Raw genomic sequence first — 24,600 nt, 5'->3', positions numbered from 1 at the left:
AAGGTGGGAAAACCTTGTGCTGTTTACATTTTAGCCCAATCTTGGACACAACAAATCACGTAACTACTTCATATCTTTGCCCCCTTAGTTGTCAAATGTAGATAACATTTTGTAACTGCAAGGTGTTAAACAACAGCAAGGTGATGTTATTCCTGCCTGCCTCTTGGAATTTTGGCAAGGATTGACTGAGATCAGAAAGAAAAGTTCTTAAAAGCAAGAGAGACAGAAATGGATGGAGTGTATATCAGCAGGCCAGATTTTAGAAAGCCCATACACAGGCAGAAAATGATGACACTTCTCTGAATAATTTACCCACATACATCACTTATTTTATTTTTTAGACAAATGATTAATGTTTTCACTTGATTCAAGTTACAGATGTGAAATCTTCCCTCTAGGTTTAGCTTCATCTTAAAAATACCTCTTGGACATGATTTACTAGGCCAGCTGCCTGGCTCTTCTCTCCTAATGCTAGGAATACTGTAGACCAAGCAGAAGATATCTCAACGCCTGAGAAATACAAAGGGAACACACAAAGCTAGAACAGAGAGGTATTATTTGAGAGAATGTAAATTAAGTTGGATTGTATGTTGTGCCAAATTTACATTCTCTAAACTCGTGTGATGTATAGTACATCCAGAACACCATTTACTTTACTATGACAAAATGTTAGAATCACCTCACTACCTGCTTTTACCCATGCTGAAAAATATAATTGTGACTGTAATAATTAGGTAAGGGGCTATCCCTGCTTTGGATGTGGAAATCGTCGCAGATGTGGTTCCTAAGTAACTCTAGGTTTGTAGGCTTGATCAAATAATTCTACTGAAAATTGTAAAAGCCCACACTCTGAAATGAGAGTCATTTGTATCAATGTTAGCATTTGTGGCCAGGCACGGTGGTTCACGCCTGTAATCCCAGCACTTTGGCAGGCCAAGACAGGCGGATCACGAGGTCAAGAGATCGAGACCATGCTGACCAACATGGTAAAATTCTGTCTCTACTAAAAATACAAAAGTTAGCTGGACATAGTGGTGCGTGCCTGTAGTCCCAGCTACTCAGGAGGCTGAGGCAGGAGAATTGCTTGAACCCTGGAGGTAGAGGTTGCAGTGAGCTGAGATCCCACCAGTGCACTTCAGCCTGATGCCTGACAAAAGAGTGAGACTCTGTCTCAAATAAATAAATAAAAATTTAAAAAATTAGCATTTGTGTATACACATAGGTATGTATGTGTTCACATGCACTGTGATACTATCCTGTGAATCCTGATGCACACGTCTAGGTCCTACTAGCTGAGAGACTGCCTGTGCTCTGTTAATCTCCCTTTGTGACCCAGTCATTCATTTATCAAATCTTCCTTGCATGCCGACTCTGTACCAGGCACAGTTCTTTGCCTGGAGATCAAAAAGTGATCAAGACAGAGAGTTTTTAATTGCAGAGGCATGTCATTGATTTCCGCTGCTCTGATCTTCCTAGTGTCTTTGAATCAGGAATCTGCTCTTTTTACTGTTATGATTCATTCATTCACTCATTCATTCATTCATTCATTCATCTCTTGTGTTTGGAACATTTCTGCTGTGCCAGGTGCTGGGTAGAAGCTGAGGATATACTTCAATACCAACCACAGGAGACAGTCTCTAACTTCAGAAAGCTCCATGGAAGGACACACATTTGAAACAAATAATCATGAAAATAAACGTATATGCTCCCAAATACAATGAGTGTCCCCATGCACATAATTAAAGCACCAGGGAGAACCTGATAGGAAGGCTGCTTTATACTGCGGAGGGGACACTACATCAGGAAAGGGGATGTGGATATTGTTATCTTCGGGCTCTACAGAAGCATCGGTACAGAGGTCGCTGCAAGACTTTCTCAGTGACTTTCTCAGAGCTTTGTCCTTTCCAAAGCTTTCTAGGAACCTCTGGCTGATGACTCTGATCTCAACGTTCTGTGTGTGTCCTCTGCTGAAATCCCTGTTTGCTGCAGGGACTTAGACTTACAGGAGAAGAAGTCCAAAATTCTGCTTTTTTTTTTTTTTCTGGCAAGAAGAAATATTTTCACTGGTGTTTTAGCTGAAAACAAATTCCCCACGTTTTCCCAAAACGTATGTGTGCTGGGAATTCCTGTCTGCCATTAATACCATTCTCTTAGTCTCCTCCCTTCATCCCCCATCCCTTCCCTGGCTGCCATGGTTAAGGGGTTAGTCTTCTAGTAATTCAATTCTAATGGTTATATAGACTACACCTACACTTAGAAAAATATGAAAAAAGCCTACTCAAAATAAAGGTGGGAATGATATTTCAATTTGGTAAATCCCAAGAATCTGAAAGTGACAACAGGAATATGCATTTTAAAGGTCATTCCAATTACCGTACTTACTCATGTTGAGCTGAAACTCTGGAGTTTATATGAGAAGACCCACGCACATGGGGGGTAGAAATGAGGACGTGGTTAGCAGACATTGGAGCAAATAGTAAGGAGAGTAATACAAATCACTGTTGTTTTCTATGATATTAAATAATTCTTTAACCTTGGAAGATCTGAAAAGTAGAGGAAAGCCAACTATGGATAAATAGCTGGGCAAATTCTCACAACTCTAATAGCCCAGGATTCCATGATGGATTTACTTCTGATCTACATTTTGCACACTTATATGAGGATCCACAGAAGAGGTCTCAAGGGTCAACTCATGCCTGCATTAACATGTCCGTTTGCAGCCACTGCATTCTCCACAAGGTAGTGGATTCACAACTCAATTTTTCTCAATAGAATCATCCTAAATGTAGATACACCTTTCCTGCTTTTGAAATAGGAAAACAAAATAGCCAAGAATTGTTCCTTTAGACACAGTTTGCCTTGTATGTCTCTCCCACTTCCCCAAATGCATAAATTGTTGCAACTGTAGCTATTCTGATGATCAGATCCTGTAAAGTGCATTTCACATCACCTCCAGCACATGACGGAGCTTGAGGCATTAAACACAAGAATCTAAGTCCTCCTGCTTGACTTTTGCTGTCTTCTAGCCTCACCTGTTCCTCCCTGTCTATCATCACCTTCTACTGTAAGATGAATAATTCATTTCCATCTGTGTGCGCTTACTAAGCATCTATACTATGTTTCAGAACATGTGTACACAGTTTCTGCCTTTAAGAAGCTCATAGTAAGACAGCTAAATAAGAAACCTGAAAGCAGACATCTTACACAGGGAAGTTCATGGCACTGAGGGGCATGAAGTTACATCCCAGCTGCATTTTGACAGGAGAGACATAAGGAAAACAGGAGCATGATGGGATTCCAGAAGTGCACCACTGCCTGCCCCGAAGCAGCCCGCTGCATTCCCACCTACAGGCACTTGCTGCTATTTCCCTTGTCTGGAGCTCCCTTCCCAGTTTCTTTTGCCCAAATCCAGCCCATCTGTCAAAGCCTAGTTCAAATCCTACCTACTCCATGAAGCCTTCTTGACTGCTTACTCTCTCCTTTGCTTATTTGAGTGTCTCTGGCACTTCCTTCTTATATTTCATTTGGCTCCCAACCATAATCATGATTGGTTGTCTATCTGTATTTTACCTGTCCAAACTTCATGATGTTTACTGATGCATTCAGCTGAGGGCAAGTGCTTCGTGATTATTTGTTTAAAGTTTGAACCTTTTGAGCTTTCACAGAATCTTCTCTCAGTGGCTGGGGATAAACTGCAGATGAGGCTAATAAAACTCAACATGACTCTTAGTTTTGGGCAAGTATTGCCTCAAGATATGGATTAAAGTTGATAGCATTTAATGTCTTTTTATACTTCTAACTCTGGAGGCTGCTATTTGAGACTTAGGAGTTAAAGCTCTTCACTTCTTTTCTCATTTTGAAAACTTCCCAATGTGGTTCATGCCAAATACTGCTCTATTTGAATAGCAAGAGTGCCTAATAAAAGCAACGCCAGAGCCAGCTGTCAGCATACACGTGGTGTTAAGTGCTCCTTCTGTAAGCACTAGCTAGCAAGAGTATTTTTGTTTAGCAAGGCCATCATAAAATTAGACAAGCAAATCATAGCAATGTATTTGAGCAATGTTAGTCTATAAATAATACGGTGGAAGGAAGCATAGGAGCACGTTATCCATATTACAGTCTTGTGCTTTAAAAAAAAAAAAATAGGTTAGCTCTGTAATAGAAGGCAGCTCCAGAGAAATAGACAAAATGTCTTTGGTGATTGTTAAAGGATGGCAGCAGCTTCCCGGTAGTAAGATCTGCTGAGTGTATCCCCTGGATTCAGTGCGCCCCTAAGCAGCTCCTACAGGCTGAGTTGCGAATGATTGTGAAGTTGGCCGTGTTCACCTAATAGAAATGATGGAAGAAAAAAAGCGATGTCAGGAAAGGATGCCAATGTGTCTGTAACCATGTCGGCTGTTTATCTGAAAGTGAAGTTATTGAAGAAGAAAGCATTCACGTCAGCCCAGAGAGCAACACTCGAAGCAGATACAGTCCATACACTGTGACTGTTTTTTTTTAACTTATTTTTTCTTTCTTCCTTTTTCAGAAGTACTTGGCGAAACCTAAACATTGTTATTCATTTGGCTTTGTCAAACTCTCTAGCATCTTCTAATGTAGAGAGCTGCTTCCAACTTTTGCCAAATGTCATCTAAAGCCTCTTTATTCAAGAAAAAGGGATATAGATGTATTTTTTTTCCCCTTTGACGTTTTTCTGTGCTTGTTTCTACACTGGATTCTAACTAGAATCACCTAGGTTAACTAAAATTCAACAGTGGACTAGGTGCTAGGCTAGATTTTTTTGTCTCAACTAATTATCTTGTTCAAATCTATAGAGAACGATAATAAAACGTTTTAAAATGAACTATGCTCATTTTACAAAGAAGGTCACTGAGTTCACAGGTATGGAATTACTTTCCCAACATTACATAGTTAGCAAGTATCTTCCACACCCAAACAACTTGGAAGTTTAAAGAAAGTTGCCCTTTGACAGCTAAGCTAACCATCTCTACTAGGTCTTAAGGGACCATCTTGCAGATACAAGAGAGAATCCGTGCAAGGTTAGACAGCCCTTGGACTAAGGCTAATGTTTCTAAAGAGAAAAAAAAAATGTGTTAAATAAAAGTAGGTTGGTAAGAAGATTAATTATAAATAAGCAAAATCAAATATATAAAGCTAATTTTAGCTGAAGAACTAAATGAAGACTTCCTTAACATCAGACATGTAATGAAAGAAGGTCATTCACTGTTACAACAACAATGGGGAATTATAGAAATAACATCAACCGTACACTCCCACAGTCCCTTACTCCTCTTCTAAAATTGAGTCAGAATAACCCACTTATAATTGATAAAGCTTACAGGGATGTAATTTAATTTTTGCTTCAGTGAATCAAATATTACTTGTGTAGACCAGCACTGTGCAATGGAACATTGTGTAATGGGAGAAATGATGGTCTTTATGCTGTCCAAAGTCTTGCTGCTGGTGGTAATAGAGAACTCAAAATGTATGATACATTTAGATTTAAGTGATCACATGTGGCTAGTGACTACCATATTGGATAGGGCGGGGTTAGGCACTTTGCTAGGGCCAGTCCTTGGGGATTTTACATTTTTCCCATTTGTAAGTTCAGCAGCTGGGGACTGCATCTGAGATAAGTGTAAAGATTGGGTTTGGGCCTTCAAATTCAAATCTTGTGTAGTAGATTTAATGCCAACCTTAGTAGCACAGCCGGGTCTGGTCATAGTCAATATCTGTCATGGAGCTCCTTCCCCCAAAGATAGTTAAAATGGAACAGAAGGGATTATCACTATTTGGCTTAATTTCTCCTACCATCCTTGCAAAGAAGTTATTTAACTATTACTAGATCAAAATGTCAAAAACTTTATATTGCTTAGGAATACAAGTTTACTATGTCAAGTATTCTTTTGCAATTTCTGTTATCCACTTCAAAGTTACTTTCTAAATTAAAATACATGTTAAACAAACACACACTGTATTATAAATATAGTCCATTAGTAAGGTTTTGGTTTCTTTTTTTTTTTTTTTTCTAAAATAAGCAAGTCTTCACTTTTAAATCCCCCAATAGTATACTATATGTTGGAGTTATTGATAGAAATCCCAAAACCACCTGCTCAAATCTGAGTACTTCAGAGTAAGAGGTACTCTACTTGGTCAACAAAACATCTGAGTTCACTTTCTAAGGTGGGCTTAGATCAATGCCTATTACAAAGTAGAGGCATGAAACCCCCAAGTCCTGTGACTATCCTTGTCCTGATTTCAAGTTTAATTCACAGTCCTCAAATATTTGGCAACCTCAAGAAGCTAACCTAAAGGAAGAAAATATATTGATCAGTCTGGTGGAAATATTGATGCCTTTGAAAATCATAACATTTAGTGTATATCCATTAATTGGGATTCTAGTATTACACACTAGTCTCTTGTCAGTTTGCTTGCATGAGTCATTATCCTAGTGACTGTGGTCCTGGGAATCGGTCAAGAGTGAATTTCAGACCTTATCATGTGGAAAGCCCAGTTGGCTTTGATTCCATCTAAGTCTCTGTACCAGCACAAATGGCGTCACATAAAGACATATGCCAGACTGCAGATTTTAACCAAGGACACTCTTCAATGCTAAAGATGGGTCACAAGTAATCTTAAAATCTGGCCTCAAGCCAGGCATGGTAGTAGGGCCCTCTAGTCCTAACTACTGGGCAGGATGAGGCGGGAGGATCGCTTGAGCTTAGGAGTTCAAGATTAGGCTGGGACACATAGCAAGATTTTATCTCTTAAAAATAAAGAAAACATAAAAATTAGGCCTCAACCCTACCAGCAGATAGCTTCAAACTTTGGGATTCATAAAAATCCCTTAAAGAGCTCTTTTAGTGTAGTCGATTGGACCCTACAATCCCAGCGATTCTGATGAAGTCTATCTGGAATGGAGATTGGAATCTGCATTTTATCCAACAGCCCAGGATACCTGTGGATCAGTCCTTTAGAAGTATTGTATCAGCAGGTTAAATAAAGACATTTCTTTATTGAGTTCACCATAATATAGGTTCATGTAAATTTTTCCTGCACAGTGGAGAGCTATACTCCTAGTTCTGTCTAATATTAATGGTAGTCTGTGGAAAGTGTTTTCTTTGTTCAAATAAGTTGGAGAAATGGTGGAGTAAGAAAAGTTAAGCATGTTTCTTTACTGCAGGATTTCTCAATGTGTGTGTGTGTGTGGGTGTGTGCGTGTGTGTGCAGGTGTGCATCCTCATGCTTATAAACCATGCAAGGGGGAAACTCACTGAAAGCTGTGCATAAGTTTACAAACGTATTTGACTATGAAGCCCTTCTTTCCACAAAACTACTCATTCACAGCCTTTGGAAATGCTGCCCTAGATTGAATAAATCACAGTAAACACCAGGAACCCCTTGGGCTGCTCATTGTGGTCAGCGGGGCAGCAACTCTGGCACGCACTTGGTAGTGTAGACAACATGGTTTCAAAAGCTAGCATTAAAGAGAACTGGGGAGTCATAAGCAGACATTAGCCTTCACTTTCCCCTTTTCTCTGCAAAACAAACAACATTAAAGGTAACTTCTTCTGCCTCTTTTTCCTTGTAGTATGGAGGACTCATGCTTTTGATTTGTCTGCAGCTTTCATTTTTAGTGTCTGTGATCTTGACTTGAGAGCCTCCCTTTCCTGGAGATAATGATCCTTGTCTTACAAGGTTGTTTTATTGATTTGTTGAAGTAATTATTGTGGTAAGCTAGTACTAAGTCTAGCACACTGAGTCCAAAATCCAAAACCTGGTAGACAAGTTAACTTTGTTTTACATGTGTAAATATTTAGGGGGAATTAAGCTAGAAAAGGAAGGGAGCAGAATCTTTCTGTCTTTCCTTTGCCAAACTCCACTCCCTCCCCCGGCCCCTGACCAAAGCCCCTAGAGATAGCAAGTAAACTACAAGTTTTGTACCAGCCTCAGTGCTAGCAATGGTGGCATCAGCTAGTATGCAGATTCCCTGGCAGGGTGTGGGCTCAATAGAGAAACAGTGCATTGAATGACAGATGAGTGTGGTGACATCTGCCACAGAAGTAGGAGGAGACAGTAAGATGGAAGGAGTTTCAACTTTTTTTTTAACTCCTTAACTAAAAATTAATAACAAAATGAGGAGTGACCTCAGCCATCTAAGAACTGACTATCTGTGTGGCATTTGATTCTAACTGAACAAAAATACAATTAATGGGCCATTAAAGACTGAAATTTGTGGCCTGGGTTATTCACTTTGGGAATTCTTGCCTGGGATAGAATTTAATTTGAGCATAGAATGACAAAGAGGATTTTTATGCAAAGGCGAGATCCAACAAAGTCAAGGGACATGTGTATTCCTCTGTGAGGCCTTTTAGAATCCACCTATGATTTGATCCAGGGAGTCCTGGTGTCAGCCTGGGGAGTGGCTGCTCCTCTTCCTCTCCCATGGTATAGCCCTCCAGGATTTCTGCATTCTGGCATAAGTCCTTGCCTTGGCCAGGGTGGCTGATCCAGCCAGGCCAAACAGAGCCCCTTGCAGGGGTTCTCAAATTTAAAATTAGAGAGGAAGGTTATTTTCTCATAGCAGAAACCTTAGGCTGCAGAATTCTGCAATTGGCAGCCACAGTTCCTGCCACAGGGAGGAAGTGGGGATGCAGGAGGGTGAGAGATTAGCAACCACAGACTAAAGAGATGGCCAGGGAGGAGCCAGCCCCCTGGTTGTATTCAAATCCTGAGGTTCAGCATTTCCTGAGGCTCTGCTGTGTCTCCTGCTGTTTAGAGAATTTCAGCACTTATTTGCATCTTTGAGCCCATGTCTCTTTCATTTCCTAAAATGGCTTAAATTGCGTTTTCTTTTCCAACTAAGGTTTTCATTCATATTAGACTTTTTGGACCACATCTTTTACATTCTTACGTTGGATGCTGAAGAATCTAAAAAAGTTGAAAGGGAAAAACAATGAATCGTGGAAGGAAGGATTTAGTGTTTTCCTTTCCGTTTGTGTTCCCCATGATCTTCATGTGTAAGGGTCGTGACATTTTAGCTTAGATTGAATTCAGAATCTATTTCTAGAATAGACACATGTCAGGGGCCAATTAAGTTGTTGGCGGGCTGTAGTTTGAATCATTAGCAGCAACCTGTGGCCACCAGTGGTTTTATGGCGAGGCTGTGCTCTACCACTGAGTGTGGCTTCGGATCTCTCTGCCCGTACCACTCAAGCCCCAGATGCAGGTTGGAACTGAAATGGAGAGGCAGCTGCCCAGTTCACTCCATGAAACCAGGTTTGCTGTTCACAAGGACAGGACACTGATGAAATTTCAATGAACAAAGATGAAGTGTAGCCTTCCTTTTCAGCTCCTGTGGTTGGCAACAGAGAAAGGAAAGCCCAGATCTGCATAGGCAGGCTGAGCTGTAAACTGAGCTTTGCAATGTGCAAACCAAATCTTTCTCTCCATGAACTGGAAAAAAAACAAAACAGTTAAAAAAGGGAAAGAGTAGAGAAAAGAAAAAAAAAAAACCCACAGTTTATGACTGTATCACAAAACCATCTGCAAGTACAAGTGACAGAAATAATAAGAGTTCACAGTTATTTACATTCTACAAGACCTTATTTCACTCCACCAATGATTCAGACATTATGCTTTGTCTTGATTTTACAAACAGGGAAACTAAATCCCTGGAAGGAATGAATAATTTCAAATGTCACAGATCTAGAACCTGGAGAAATTGGAATTAAAACTTGGATCTCTAATCTGATGCCTGAGCTATTTGACTGAATCTCGTCAGCTGAGGTCGTGTGGTGCGTCAGCTGGGGCACAAGGGGAAGGTCCCAGAGCAGCCCTTACTCCATCACAGCAGCCTCCATGCTCAGACATCGTAGCCTCTGGGCACAGTCCCTAATCCTCTGATTCTCAAACGCAGCTGAATTTTAATTTTATTGTATGACCTTTACAGCAAAAATTAGAGAACCTTGCAACATGTTAAAATGGATCAGAATCCTGGGTAATCCAGGCCCTGCTGGTATCTATTCACTTTGTCCATGGGTTCTAAAGACCAATACAGTATCTATAGCAGCAAGGGTCAAGTTTGGACAGTAATAGTCTCCTGGAAAATGAAACCTAGAGGAGCCGGGATAATAAAATCTAGAGGGAGATGGGTGGACCCAATTACAACCTATGTCCTTTTTGGCTTGTACTATATGAGTAGTTTTTATTTTTACTTTAATGTGGTGAAATATTTTTATTCCATCAAATAAAATTTTAGTTCTATCCATAATAAATAAAGACAACATTTGAAGATTAAATTAAATATTCCTAGACTTGGTCTATGAAAATAATGCTTTGATCCAGGGGGAGGAGTGTCAAAAATTGCAGTCACACATTAGCCTCAGCATTCATTTCATTTGGCTATTCTGGTTTGGTTGCTAAATATTGAGAAAAGTTTGATTCACACAAATAATTTGCCCACTGATAGAAGCGCTAGATACCTTGCTTTGCAAGAGCAGATGTTTTTCAGTAAGACTGATCTAGAGGCATTCAAAAATAGATATAATTGCTTTTTTATACTTCAGATTTGAGAATCGTGTGCATTCCTTAGAAATGTAAAAGTCAGATAAATGTATAGTCAGTGCTAATACTTGCTATGATGTTATTATTTTAATGTCACGTTCACCCATTCACTTGTTCTTGCTTTATTATTATGCAGTGAAAAGAGCTTGCAGCTGCAAGTGTCCCTGAGCTTGGCTCGTTTTAAGTGGATGAGGTTGTGTAGGAGCCCTCCCTGTATCCACTCTACCTGTGTGGGCCTGAGCAGACCTGATTATACATGGCGATGCAGTGTTAACATCCTTCCCCAGTAAAGTTCACAGAAATCCCAGGGATGGTGGGGAAAGATTTCCATCAAAGTCTCCAGAGTTAGCCTAGAGCTAAAGACTAACATTGCTAGTGCCTTGTGTTAAAACCTGATACACGACACATTTGCAAATGATACCATTTTAACCTAAAACTTACAAAATAATTAGAAATGCTTGATAAAAGAGCCCCAAACAAGGAAAGAAAAGGGAAAAATAAAACCCCACAATTTGTAACCCCTCTGAGCCATCTCTACAGAATGACTCTCTACTGAAGTGCAGACCTTTGCTATTCAGCGAGGTCTGGGAGCCAGCAGTTTTCTCATTCCCTATAAGCTTATTATAAATACAGAACCTCTGTATTAGGGTCTTCATTTTAACCAAAGTTTGAGAAGCACTGAGCCAAGTAATAGAATTATTTAGATTCATAGTGGACTCTGAGTGGTGTTCTAAAATTAAGAATAAGATCTTATAGTAATCTGGGGAGTTCTACACTCTGTGCATTTCCTGACTAGCTCCAATATTCCAACCAAGGTATCATAATCATGATACTGAACAAAAACCTGCTACTGCAGGGAACACAAACCCTCTTCCTAATGGATGTGAGGTAGACTAACCCAACCAGATTTCACTCCCATGAAATCTAGAGCCCCTCTGTCAACTACGTGGTGGATTTCCATTCTGATGGATCACCTCTAGGTCACTGAAATAAATGGATTGATTAGAGAAATTCAATTCTATTTTATTTTGTGAAAATGACCCCCACCAGGCTAATAGGGAGTTCTCTTCCTTTGTGAATTTTTTGAAACCTATTATTGTATAATTTGGTGGCAGAGGATTGTTTCTAAAGTTCCCAGATAGCAATGAGTTGCTATTATGTTCATAGCCTCAGGCTGTTTGTCATATTAACAATATTAGTTTAGATGACACTGATACATTCTTGATTCTGAATGTCCTCTGCTTGAAGAACTGGTCTTTGAAGAACTGAACACTTCAGCATCATAAATTTTAGGTGTGCCATAGAGCAGAGAGAGGACCTCTTTCTTTTCTTTCAAGTGGCCCTCACTGGCCCACGCAGGGAGAAGCATGCATGCCCTTCGTACCTGGCTCTTTCCCGAACCTCAGCTCGATCATCTTTGCTTGTCCATTATCTGGGGACCCTTGCAACAATCTGCAATTGACTCCCCACTGTGAACTAGACCCTGGAAAATTTAGAAAACTGACTTTTGACACTTTTCTTTTTATTCCCTTAATTCCTTAATGTCTGCATCTGCTGTAATTACAACAAATTTCAATTATAATGAAGCTCCAACTGTGGGGGTAAAATGGGATTATGGTAATTGTTAGAATGGAAAGGCATAGAAATAGGTTTCAAAAGCTTTCAGAAAAGCGATCTGACCAAAACAAGATCAATGCAGTTGGCTGCTAATTAAAGCAAACAGACAAAGGAATGCAACCTAGCTGATTTTTAATGTATGAGCTTCATAACAGCTTGCATTAGTCAGCTTGCATTTTGAGGACTATTGAAATGTTTTGTTCTTTCATCTCCCAGGAAAGCATATAGAAATTGAAACTGACCTTCAACTGCATAAAGAAGGAATGAGAATTCTTAAAAAGAGAGGTTATTCCATGGAGCATAAATACATTCAGATTCATGTATAAAGAACCATTTAAATGAACATTGGGGAATTTCAAAGGCCTGTCATTTGGTGTCCTATTCATTTCATTCTATTATGGGATATGGAGAAGAGGGAAATTTAACAGTGAAGAAAATTTATTGCCATACATTATTATTTAAGTACACTGAGTATACTTTTTATGGTGTTATCTTTTAACTGATTATTTTTTCGAGATGTGTTCAGGTTGAAGATTTTTTAGGGGGGGTGGGCATGTGTCTAAAAAGTACATATGCCTAAATAACTACAATAAAAAATGGACACTCGGGCACACACAGTTAACAACTGTGCTTATTTTCTTAGACAAAGGATCCTTTTCTTTTAATTTTTACAAGAGACTTGGAATGTACATGACTCAATAGGGAGCAATCATGAATGCTGATCATGAGGACTGTATTATCAGATGAGCTTCTTCCGAAGGAGCAAAAGCCCTCTCCATTTAATTTTATTTCTAGAGTTTGATGAGGAATGTAGAGGGCAGTTGGTTAGACCTGGGTTTAAATGGTCACTCTGCCTTCACTGGTAATCTGGAACTCGCTGAGCCTCAGGAGCTTCATATAAAAGGAGACCCAACTACATACCTCTCAGGTACTGTGACAGCTGCATCCAGACAATGATACGAGGACAGGCCTGGAACCTGATGGGGCCAGTGAACACATTCACAATGATACATTCCCAGTGCCCACCTTTCCAGGTGGACTGCCCATCCTCAGATACCTGAACATCTTCTTTTGTCCAGCTGGTCTCATTCCTGGGCTTAGAATGTGCCTTAGGACAGCGTGACTCTTTTTAGAGACCACTTTCTTCCTTAGCTGCATGAATGTCCCTTTGCATTGTCTGATAGCAAGCATACACACACATGCACACATACATATATATATATATACATGTATGTGTGTGTGTATATATATATATATATACACATGGGTATATATATATATGTATATATATATATACACACATCCATATATATACCCACCCATACATCTATATATAATGTGTATATATACCCATGCATACGTATATATTTGTGTGTATATATGTGTATGTGTACTTATGTATACACACATGCACATATACAAAGTAAAATTAAAATATCTCTGCATTTCCTTCCAGACACATTGCAAAAGCCATGAGCAGAAATATATAAAAAGTGAAGTGGTACTTATATTCCCCTAGTTAACCACTGTTAACAGGTTTCCCCCAAATGTCAGATTATTCATTAATTATGTTTTTAACTGTTATCAATTATAATAATTTTACATTGTATTTGCATATGTAAAAAAGTATTTCTGGGACATTATTGAAAAAAAACAGAATTCTAGGTGAGTTAAGTTATTAAAATGCCACTGTGTCAGTGGTATTGTGGCAACGTTCCTCATATGTTACATGAGCAGAAAGCAGTGTGACACAAAACAAGGGTAAAGACTGTAAAGCGGCAATGTGTAGTCCAAGGAGAAGTGGTTAGACGGGGTGTGGTGGCTCACCTGTAGTCACAACACTTTAGGAGGCCGAGGCAACTTGATCACCTGAGGTCAGGAGTTCCAGACCAGCCTAGCCAACATGGTAAAACCCCATCTCTACTAAAATTACAAATGTTAGCTGGGCACAGTGGCGAGCGCCTGTAATTCCAGCTACTCAGGATGCTGAGGCAGGAGAATCTCATGAAGCTGGGAGGAGGAGTTTGTGGTGACCTGAGATCACGCCACTGCATTCCAGCCTGGGTAACAGAGCAAGACCCCATCACAAAAAAAAAGAAAAAAGAAAAAAAGAAAGAAAAAAAAATCGCCAGAATGTATAAGGAAACTAAAAGGATTCAGTATACAATATCAAAAAAAGAATGCAAATAAAATGATGCAAAATGTTTTTCTATAATATTTGCAAATTAAGAAAAATAAAATTGAGTTTTCCAATTTTGAATAAACAGACATCAAAATATTGCTTAAGGAGTTTAGGCAATTTGGGAGAACAACTTGGCAAACAGATTTAATATAAAATGTTATTTTCGCCAAAAAGTAATCGTTGTGGAGGCCGAGAGACAGACAGAGGAAGGGAAGCTAGAGGCAGAATTCAGTGCTCCCAACTGAACAAATGGAAGTGGCTCCCAGGGTTAGCTCCTGGGCATTGCGCAGAGCCTGATGGAGGAGATGAGGTCCTCCCCAGGGATATGAGGAAAAAAGGTGGGATTTAAGAACAGAGTCATGAGCCAAGGCAGGTGCTGATGCAAGTGTTCTGGTGCTGCAAAGGGTGATTTTTTTTTATGTAGAACAGACTTTAGCAAGGTTTATTTTTGGTTTTAAAAAAGTGATGTCAAATTTCTTTACATTTTAAAATCCGTGTTCTTGAAGTTTTGTTTTTTTTTTTTTCTTTTTTTAAAATTCAACTTACAATATTTTATTCTATTTAAGTCTAGCAGGTTTCATCTATCAGGTCTAAGGAATCTTTGGAAATGTTTAATCCTGGGTTTAGTTATTTAAGTACCTTCAAATACTTTAAACTACATATATGAGATATTTTATTACCTTTCCAAAAGCATTAATTTGTCAATTCACAAAAAGAATGTGACAAATACTTGTCAAATGTAAACATTCAGAAAATAAACATTGAACTTAAATGAACTTATTTCTTAGGTTTTTTACTAAAGAAAATTTCAGTTAAGAATCTAAATCAGTTGTCTCATACATTTTATAATTTTTATTTTATTTTATTTTTTGAGACAGGGTCACACGTTGTCACACAGGCTGGAGTGAGGTCATAGCCCACTGCAGCAATGAATTCTCAGGCTCAAGCTATCCTCCCACCTCAGCTTCTAAAGTAGCTAGGACTATAGGCATGCACCTTCATACACAACTAATATTTTAATTTTTTGTAGAGTCAGGGTTTCTCTATGTTGTCCAGGCTTGTCTTGAACACCCGACCTCAAACAATCTTCCTGCCATAGCCTCTCAAAGTGCTGAGATCACAAGTGTGAGCCACTGAGCGTGGCCTTTCATGTTTTAAAGTGAAATTTACAAGAAACATACTTAAATAGGCCAAATTCTTTTAAAAACTACAAATACAAAAGGACTATTAAAAATAAATTCAAAGTTTTATTATAATCTTCCTAGAAAAGATCAGAACTAGAGCCAGCCAATTCAAAGATTCACTCTTGGCAGGGGACCTTTATGAGAGAAAAGGAAAATGAAATATTGCTTGTTAGACTTAATGTTTTTAGAAAATTTTAAATATTAAAAACTCAATCAATGATTGTTAGACTTCAAGACTTAATGGAAGAAATTAAGATTTTAAGGGTAAGGTTCTTGCTAAGACTGACAGTCAACTGATATTGAATCCTAACCCTATAAGAGCCATCATAAATATGCTCAAGTATCTTTTTTAACTTGGGAATGCTAATTTTTTCTGAGAAGGATGAAAACTACAACACACAGAAGTTTCTGTCCAGGACCAGCTTTTTGACCTTTTTTCCCTTTCAGTACCATACTTCTTTACCCAAAAACATTCATACCATGGTTTCATTTATTTTAAACTTTTGATGCTGAATTTGGAAATTTTTTAAACATAAGACTTAAAAATTACATGCTTTGAGCCAAGATTGTGCCACTGCATTCCAGCCTGGGTGACAGAGCGAGACTTCATCTCAAAAAAAAAAAAAAAAAAAAATTGCAAGCTTAAGGAAGACATGTAACATACTAAGTGATAAAGATATGAGCCTGTCCTTGTTGGTGGCTGCTGGGGAGCACTCTGGCTCCTATGTGCGGAAGCTCAGACAAGGGCTGCTGCACACTGGAGTGTTTCGTAACACCCACTGTAGGCTGACCATGAGACCCATATCACTGGATTCAAAGACCAAAGATGGATCCTGAATGCATCTTCCATCTGCTTAATACACATTGATGAACTCTTAGTTTTTCTGTACCTGTGGGATTATACAACTTAAGTTTATTTTAAATGCATGCAATAAAATGTTGGATACTTTATATGACTTTATTTGGCTTGCAATGATGACTAATAAGGTCTTCCTACTAAAAGCAGTCAGAGTCTAAAATTTTCTGACATTAGTAGTAAGAACTACTTACTAGTAGGAAGCAGTATTTGGGGGCAGTCATGTTAACTCACATAGGGTCAGGACAGAGGAAAAGTCTCTGTCATCTGCAAAAAAAAATATAAAATACAAAAGAAGGTCAAGGACTATCTTCTGAGCTACTCATTTTAAAGATTTCACAAATTTGTAGCAAAGAGGGATTGAAAATAGAATTGAAATCTTCCTTTCACATTGAGAATTTATAGAATAAATCCTATATCATTATGTTAATTGTGCAAATATATGTTTTTTAGTGTAAATTTATTTCCAATTAATCCATTTGTCGAATTAAGTTCCCTTTTCCTACCAAAAAATATATTTTAAAAAATCTAAACTGACAACTCCACATTGCATAACAGTATCTGGAATCAGTGGGCAAAATATGCAAAGTTCCTTGACCCTGACTTTGGCAGAAGTGATGCCTAAGATGTATGTTTAGCAATCGCTTTTAGAGAGGTGATCTGGCATTTGTTTGAAGGAGGATGAGCAGGGCTCCAGTGCACAGGCTTCAATGACAGGTGGCATGCTTCACCTTTCTGACTCTGTCACTTCACACTTGAGAAGTCATTCACCGTCACCTAGTCTCACTTTTTAAATGTATAAAACAGGGGAAATCATACTGTTAAAGCAACATCCCAGATGTGATTGTGGGCACATGTCAAAGTTTTTTCAAGCTTGTTGGCAAGGGAAAAGACTTAAAGAAAGCCAAGATGAAAATTTCCTCTTGGTGGAGATATTTTGTAGGAGAGCAGGAAGGGAAAAAAAAAGTTTGGTTAAAAATTATTAAGATAGTCATAAGGCTAGTTCAAGGTTGTTGTATTTTTGAATATGATCTGCCTTAGGTTTTTATAGGTTTTCCTTGCTCTTGTGTTGGGAATTAACTGAAGGGTTCAAGAATGGAAGCTGAGAGACCAGTTAGCTGAAAGTGTAGTTATTCTGGTGAGAGACGCTTGTGGCTTAGACAGGGGAGCATCAGGTGAGGGGTGATAAGTGGTGAGATTCAGTACAGCTTCTGAAGGCCCAGCCAGCAGGAACTGCTCACACCTTGGATATGGGCCATGACAGAAAGAGAGGATCTTCAAATTTGGGGACCTGGATACTGGTGAGAAGGGCATTGCTATCAATTGTGATAGCAAAGAACACAGGTGAAGCAGATGGTGAAGGGCAGGGTGAGGGAGGAGATCAGAAAGTCAGATTTGGTTAAAGGTAACAAGGATCTAGATGAGCTGGATGGGTAAACTGAATTTTTTAGCAGATTTTTTATCTCATGAAAATCTATCAAAATTGTACAGATTTTATCAGGAATGCTACATATTCCCTCCTCCCCCTCAAAAAAATAAAAGCTCTAAGGTGCATCATGCATAAGAATTCTGCTTCTGATCCAATTAGAGGACAGTTATCTTTCTAAGTACCTCAGCAATGATGTTGTTAGGACCCAAGAATACAGCTCAGTGGACATAAGTAATCCGAAGGAATTGCATTAGTGACTTGCATCCCTAAATGGCCACTGAAGAACATCTAATCCATGGTCTCTATCTTAGTTCTCCATTCAGAGAAACCTGAGTTTCTCTTCCGTCTCTCAATTGCTCATTGTCTGTAGCTGCACAGAAGAAGGCTCTTTTTCCTTAGGTTACTGTTTTCTCACTACTTGAAAAAAAAAAAAAATGTGAGCCTCTTTTCCCTGCCCTCTTTCCTACGGAGTTCTTATTGTGCTGCTCAGAAGCATATAGGTAATAATAAACAGGTGAAGGCCAGCAAGGCTGTGACAAACTGAAGAGGTTTAGCTAACAGAGGGCTGCACCCCTGAAACGTCTGTCCATTCATTCAATCAGTCTACAACCATTTATAGAGTGTCTACCTTGCTTACTACTTTGGGTATGTCAGTGAGCCAAACAGACAGCCAGCAGTGCTCTTATGGAGCTGACATTCATTTGCAGAGAGACAGACACTCAATCACAAACTGATGCATAAGCAGAGTATCTAATGTGCTAGAAGATAATACATCTAAAGGCAAATAAAATACAGGGTAAGAGATTCCAGGTAAGCAGTGAGGAAGGGTTGGGATATTGAATAACACGGTGGTGGCAGGCCTCTTTGAGAGAGTGACAGTTGAGCAGGAACATGAGCTGAGGCATGAGCCATGTGGACATCTGGGGAAGAATGCTCTGGGTAGAGGGAATTCCAGTGCAAGAACCATGACAAGGGAGCATTCCCGGTGTGCTTCAGGGACAGTAAAGTCAACATGGTTGGAGCAGTTGTAGAAAAGTGAGGAGTACGGGTGAATAGAGAGTGTTAAGGGGCACAGATCAGTAAGAACTAGAAGATCATTTTAAGGTTGTACACAATTTTATCAGGAATGCTAGATATTCCACCCACCTGCACCCCACCCCCCAAAAAAGCTCTAAGTTGCATCATACATAAGGATTCTTCTTCTGATCCAGTTAGAGGACAATTATCTTTCTAAATACTTAAGCAATGAAGTTGCTAGGGCCCAAAGGATGTTGCTTTTACCCTAAATAAAATAGGGAGCCAGAGGAGAGGTGTTTAATATGATCAGCCTTAGGATTTTATAGGCTCTCCCTTGCTCTTGTGTTGGGAATTAACTGAAGGAGTCAGGGATGGAAGCTGAGAGACCCGTAGGCTGAAAACTGTAGTTATTCTGGTGGGAGATGCTTTCGGATCAGATCAGACCAGCATCGGGGATGGGTGCTAAGTGGTGAGATTCAGGACAGCTTCTGAAGGCCCAGCCAGTAGGAATTAGTCACATCTTGGATATGGGCTATGAGAGAAGGAGAGGATCTTCAAGTTTAGGAACGTGGATACTGGTAAGGAGGGTATTGGCATCAACTGTGATACCGAAGAACACAGTGAAGCAAACGGTGGGGGCAGGGTGAGGGGGGAGATTGGAAAGTCCAATTTGGGTACACAAAGTTTGGAATATTTATTAGATACCCACATGGAGCTGTCCAGCAGACAGCTGAGTAGAGGGGTCTGGAATTCACGAGTGAAGACTGAACTAAAATCTAAATGTTGACATCACTGGTGTGTAGCCGTGAGTTTTGCTTTGACTTTGCTCAGTAATCTGATTTTTGCTTTAATAGAAGCCAAAAAATTCATATTTCTGCTGTGAAACTTTCCAAATTAAAAACAAACCGACAGACTGCATTTCCCTGAACTGTCTTGATTCCCATTGCTTTCATCACACTTTTCCCAGGACTCATCCACTCCAGCTGGAAACTTCAGCCTGGCCCCAGTTAAAGCTAAATTACAGAGAAATAACCACTCTGATCTTCCTGAAGGAAAGCGGGGTGGGGGTCCTTTTGTTCTTCCTAAGGCTGATCTAGAGAGAGCATGCTCTGCTGAAAGTGTGCTTGCCGGGATGCTTGAAATTGGACTCTCTTTTAAATTCTCAGATATGTCTATCTCTAGTCTATGCGGTGGCTCAATCTCACAACATCCTACAAAATCTTCTCCCTGCTCTGAAGCAGTTTCTTCGGCTGTCTCTATTGCTGTACAGTTGCCTTTAAAGAGAAATATTCTGTTTCTTCATATCTCCCATGAATAGCCAAATACAGCGCAAAACAACCACTATGAGGCCAAAATCATGGACTGTGACCTTGGGTCCACGGACTACTCTAGATAAACCTTCTCACTTTACCTATTACCTAGATTGTCAATAGCCCAACCTAGCAATGATCCTTCTCATTTGGAAGAAGTTTTTATCTGGATAAAAATTATAAAGACTTTTAACCCTCTGATTTTTTTTTCTCCTTTCAGTCCTATATCTCCTCTGACTTTCTTTAACCCTTTCTTTCATTTCCCATAAGACAAGTACATTCTACTTTTAGACAGAGGCTAACAGTTTCTGATGTGCCTGTCACACTGTCTGAGTTTTCCCTGGGACACATTACCATGCTAGCTTATCAGGGCTTTGGGGAGTAAGAGAAAAGTTATTGTGTCCATGCTAAAAGCTTTCTTCGTTAAACATTATGCACCAAAGGAAGAAGCATCCATCCAGATGCAGTTATAGACGCGATATCTTTAGGATTTAGAAGACAGATGTTCAATGTGTTTATCTCCTAGCAATTTGAATTAAGAGCCTTACACCTAAAAGAGTGAGCGCCTTCACACTTAATTCACTCTTTTCACTTCCCACTTCTACAAGGAGTCTTTTTCTGGGTTAATGTCTTCAATGCTCAGTTTATGTCAAGAAGAGAGAGAAAGAAACAAAATACCAGTTAAAATGAACTGATTAAAGAGTATGGAAATTATACTCATAAAACTGCCCTTTTTAAATAAGAAAATTTATCTTATGCATCTTTTTTCTCAAACATCTACTTTACAGATAGTTTTTCTAATCACAGCGTGCATTGAACCAAAATGAACCAAGCTTGAAGGCAGCTCTACTAGTGTTCATTCATTCTTTTTTTCTCATTCTAGGAAAACTAATTTTCCTTACGCAAGTACTCTTTCACACTTCCAGGAATGCATCATTGGTTTTTCTGAGTGACCACAGACAAATAAGTTTCTAGGAAGTTAATACCTACATTTTTATTGGTGAATTGAGTCTAATACTGCAAAACAAGGTCTGTGTGAGGCATATTAAAATGTGTTCTAAGTGCTCAGATATTTCTTAGAGCTTTCTCCTAAATCCTTTTCCCTACATGCCAAAGTAGGTTTAATCGATATGCCAAAGTCGATTAAATATTTAAAGTGGTCTGGGTGCGGTGGCTCACACCTGTAATCCCAGCAGTTTTGGAGGCCAACGTGGGCAGATTAACTGAGGTCGGGAGTTCAAGACCACCCTGACCAACATGGCTAAACCCCGTCTCTGCTAACCTGGGCATGGTGGCAGGGGTCTGTAATCCCAGCTACTCGGGAAGCTGAGGTAGGAGAATTGCTTGAACCTGGGAAGTGGAGGTTGCAGTGAACTCAGATGGTGCCACTGCACTCCAACCTGGGTGACAGAGCAAGACTCCATTAAAAAAAAATGTATATATATATATATACAGAAAATGTTTATTTTTCTTCTTGTAATTATAGAATTCTTGTTTCTTACCCAAAGTTAAAATTCTGTTAGTAGAAAGTAAGAGAATCCCAGCTCCATCTAGCCTGATTGCAATGAGAATTTTCCTGGAAAAGGGTTGGGCTAGTCACAGAATCCAAGATAGATGAAAACAGCCAGCCCTCAGGAAGTTCACTGGTGCAATGAAGTCTCAAGAGCAGCAAGACCAACCACCCAGTGTTGGCAGGGTGCTTGCCATCTCCCTTTTTTGCCGCATGCTGCATGTCAGCATATATTTTTTTGTTTATTCTGTCTCTCTTTCACTGCAGACAAACTTTCTTCTTATGCCTGAAAATACGACCACTGAAATGCCTGGGTTTTTTATTTTATCAGTTCAGTCACCAAAAAGAAGCAACCCTGAACTTTCTTGATGCCCAAGACAAAATAACTACAGAATAAGCACCTGTTGAGTGTGCTTTGCTCGGTTTTTCTTTATTAAAGCAATGTCTTACTTGTTGGGGGAGGGCAGCAATAATGGTATTATTTGCTCATTATGGAAATCTCTGCATGTGTTTAAGTGTGTGCTGTGGGAGGGGCATGGGATGAGGCAAAAGGAGATATGGAAAGGTCATGGAGAAACTGGGCAGCTTCAGAAAAGGAAATTATTTCAGAAGCAGGAGGATGCTGGGTTATGAAAGAAAAAGGGGTGTGGGGACAGGGGGCCATTCAAAACAGTGCTAGCCCCACAAGATGTCCTCAGAACATGCCTGGAAAAAGAGATCCTTACTTGAACGGGAACATCGAGGCTCCAAGTTTTTGAAATTTCCCTGCCAGCATACAGCGGGATAAGATCTCCAAGTGACCCAAGTGACAAGCCTGTGGCCTTTATTCCCACCCACTCTCCTGGTCTTGGTGGAGAGAAAAGAGGAGAGATAGCATTTGAACAGAGAGAGGACCACTTTTTTATTTGTTCGTTTGTTTAGTTGTTTTGCGTGAACACATTTCATAGCAAAACGATGGGTCCTTTTTAAAAATATTTTCTGTACTTTAGGCCATCATTGAATACCATAAAGTTATCAACAAGCTTTTCTCAAACCTAAGCCCCATCAGCACAATAGTAAGTTTGCTGTGCTGAGCAGAAAATTTCTAATAATGTGTCTGAACATATGCAGGAATATTAGTTTCTGGGCTTTGAAACAATCATTGCTGGAGGCTTTCCCACCTATATAGGGCAGTTAGAATAAATCATCTCACTTTTGCTTGCATCAGATTCTTAGTGGTTTCACAACGAACCCATTTATGGTATTCTACCACCTCCGTAACCTCACGGCTTACACCCTCTCTCTTTTTAAATTCACGGAATTTATTTTCCTTTGCTCTCTAAGACACTATAAAGATTGTTTTTAAAAAATTATGGCATGTATCCTTGTTTTGACTCTTAATTCACTACATTTGCTGAGCACCAGCCAGGCTCTTTCTTAATGACACAGCACACGAGGTACAGACTATAACTCAAAGGCCCCATGCAGTGTATGGGATTTGAACTTAGATACATGTCTCCTTAAAGTCTATGATTTCTGTCCAGAATTAATAAACATTACCTCCACTCCCATTAGCCTAATTCTAAAGATGCTTTTCTTTCCACTATTTTTGAAATTTATAAAGCCTGTGTTTTATTTTGTTGTGCACATGCTTTGTGTCTTAAATTTTTACTTAGTCTAGTCCTGGTCTGTTACAATCACTTTTGTCCACATCATTTGTTGTGGTTTTATGATAGTTCATTAATTTTATGTACTACAGATTTCCTAAGTAATTTTCTAGTGTTGGGCACTTATGTTTATTCACATAATGAATGGCATCATTGCAAATAGCAAGAATTAGCATATATAATTTTCACATTTTGAACAATAGCCTTAAGATAGGGTCATCTCAGTGTGATTGCTGATTCAAATTACAGAAATATTTTATAGAGTTTTTAACATGTGTGGTAAAAATATTTTTCAGAATAGCAGTATTATTTTGACCCTAAGTAGAGAAGCCTTTGTTTTAGGGACGGCATTTTCAGTTTTATAAATGATAAAATGTCCTCGCATTTTAGATGAACATGTATCATCTTTTCTAATTTCACATTGTCTTTGTGCAGTTTAAAATAGATACCTGGTCATTCCCCAAAGGAGAAGCATGAGGACAATGACCTCAATTATCTGCCTCTCCTTTAAAAATGCAAAACTATTTAAAAATGTAGAATGGTTATCTTTATACATTTTGCTTTTTGAGAAGTGAAAAGCTTTACAAATTCTGACCATTTCAAATTAACTTTAAGTCAACATGAATTTGCCTCAATATTAAAATCCATAACTTAAATACCTACATTAGCTCTGAGATTTCCATTGTCCAGTAATGCAAGGCAATTCTACCTTTTGTGGTAAAACCATACTACTCATACTATTTTGACGTCATTTAAGCCTGACTTAGGTATGGGAGAACAGCAAATCTGTATCTAGTATTAATTGCAGCAGTTGGATATAAGACATTTTTGCTTTCCCCTTTTGGTCAACTGATTTGGTTTATTTTATTATTTTTTTTCTTTTATGTTTTCTTTCATTAGGTGTTTGCCAAACTATTGTGAACATGGAGGTAGCTGCTCCCAGTCCTGGACTACTTTCTATTGTAACTGCAGTGACACAAGTTACACCGGTGCCACCTGCCACAACTGTGAGTAGATTAATCATTTGCCCATGTGGGATGGACAAAACTCCAAGAATACCTTTGTTAACGTCAGGGTGTATTTAGCATGGGGCAGGCACTTTTTATTCACTCATTGAACATGCGTGTTTTAAAGGGGTTATCATATGTCAAATACTGTGTTGGGTACAGAGGATGCATCGATACAAGCCATATTCTTGTGGAGTTTATGGTCTGCTGGCAAGACAGACAGGAAATGAAATAATGACATTGCAGTTGAGTAAGTTTAAGGTGGAAGCAAGGAAA

At 39.1% G+C, this 24,600-nt stretch overlaps 1 protein-coding gene across 1 annotated transcript in view; it reads left to right on the top strand.

The window, feature by feature from the left end:
• The window catches only part of CNTNAP5 (contactin associated protein family member 5), an 851,907-nt gene that overhangs the window by 485,411 nt on the left and 341,896 nt on the right, over positions 1-24,600 (top strand). The window contains exon 11 of the mRNA XM_032260961.1: positions 24,218-24,324. Within this exon, the coding sequence (XP_032116852.1) occupies positions 24,218-24,324 (107 nt within the window). The remainder of the gene's footprint in view (positions 1-24,217; positions 24,325-24,600) is intronic.

This window comes from Sapajus apella, unplaced genomic scaffold (genome assembly GCF_009761245.1).
Source record: "Sapajus apella isolate SASKATOON/1434 unplaced genomic scaffold, GSC_monkey_1.0 scaffold120, whole genome shotgun sequence".
In the NCBI taxonomy this organism is placed as follows: Eukaryota; Metazoa; Chordata; class Mammalia; order Primates; family Cebidae; genus Sapajus; species Sapajus apella.
The sequence above is the reverse complement of the archived record's forward strand: the minus strand, read 5'-3'. Positions and strand labels throughout refer to the sequence as shown.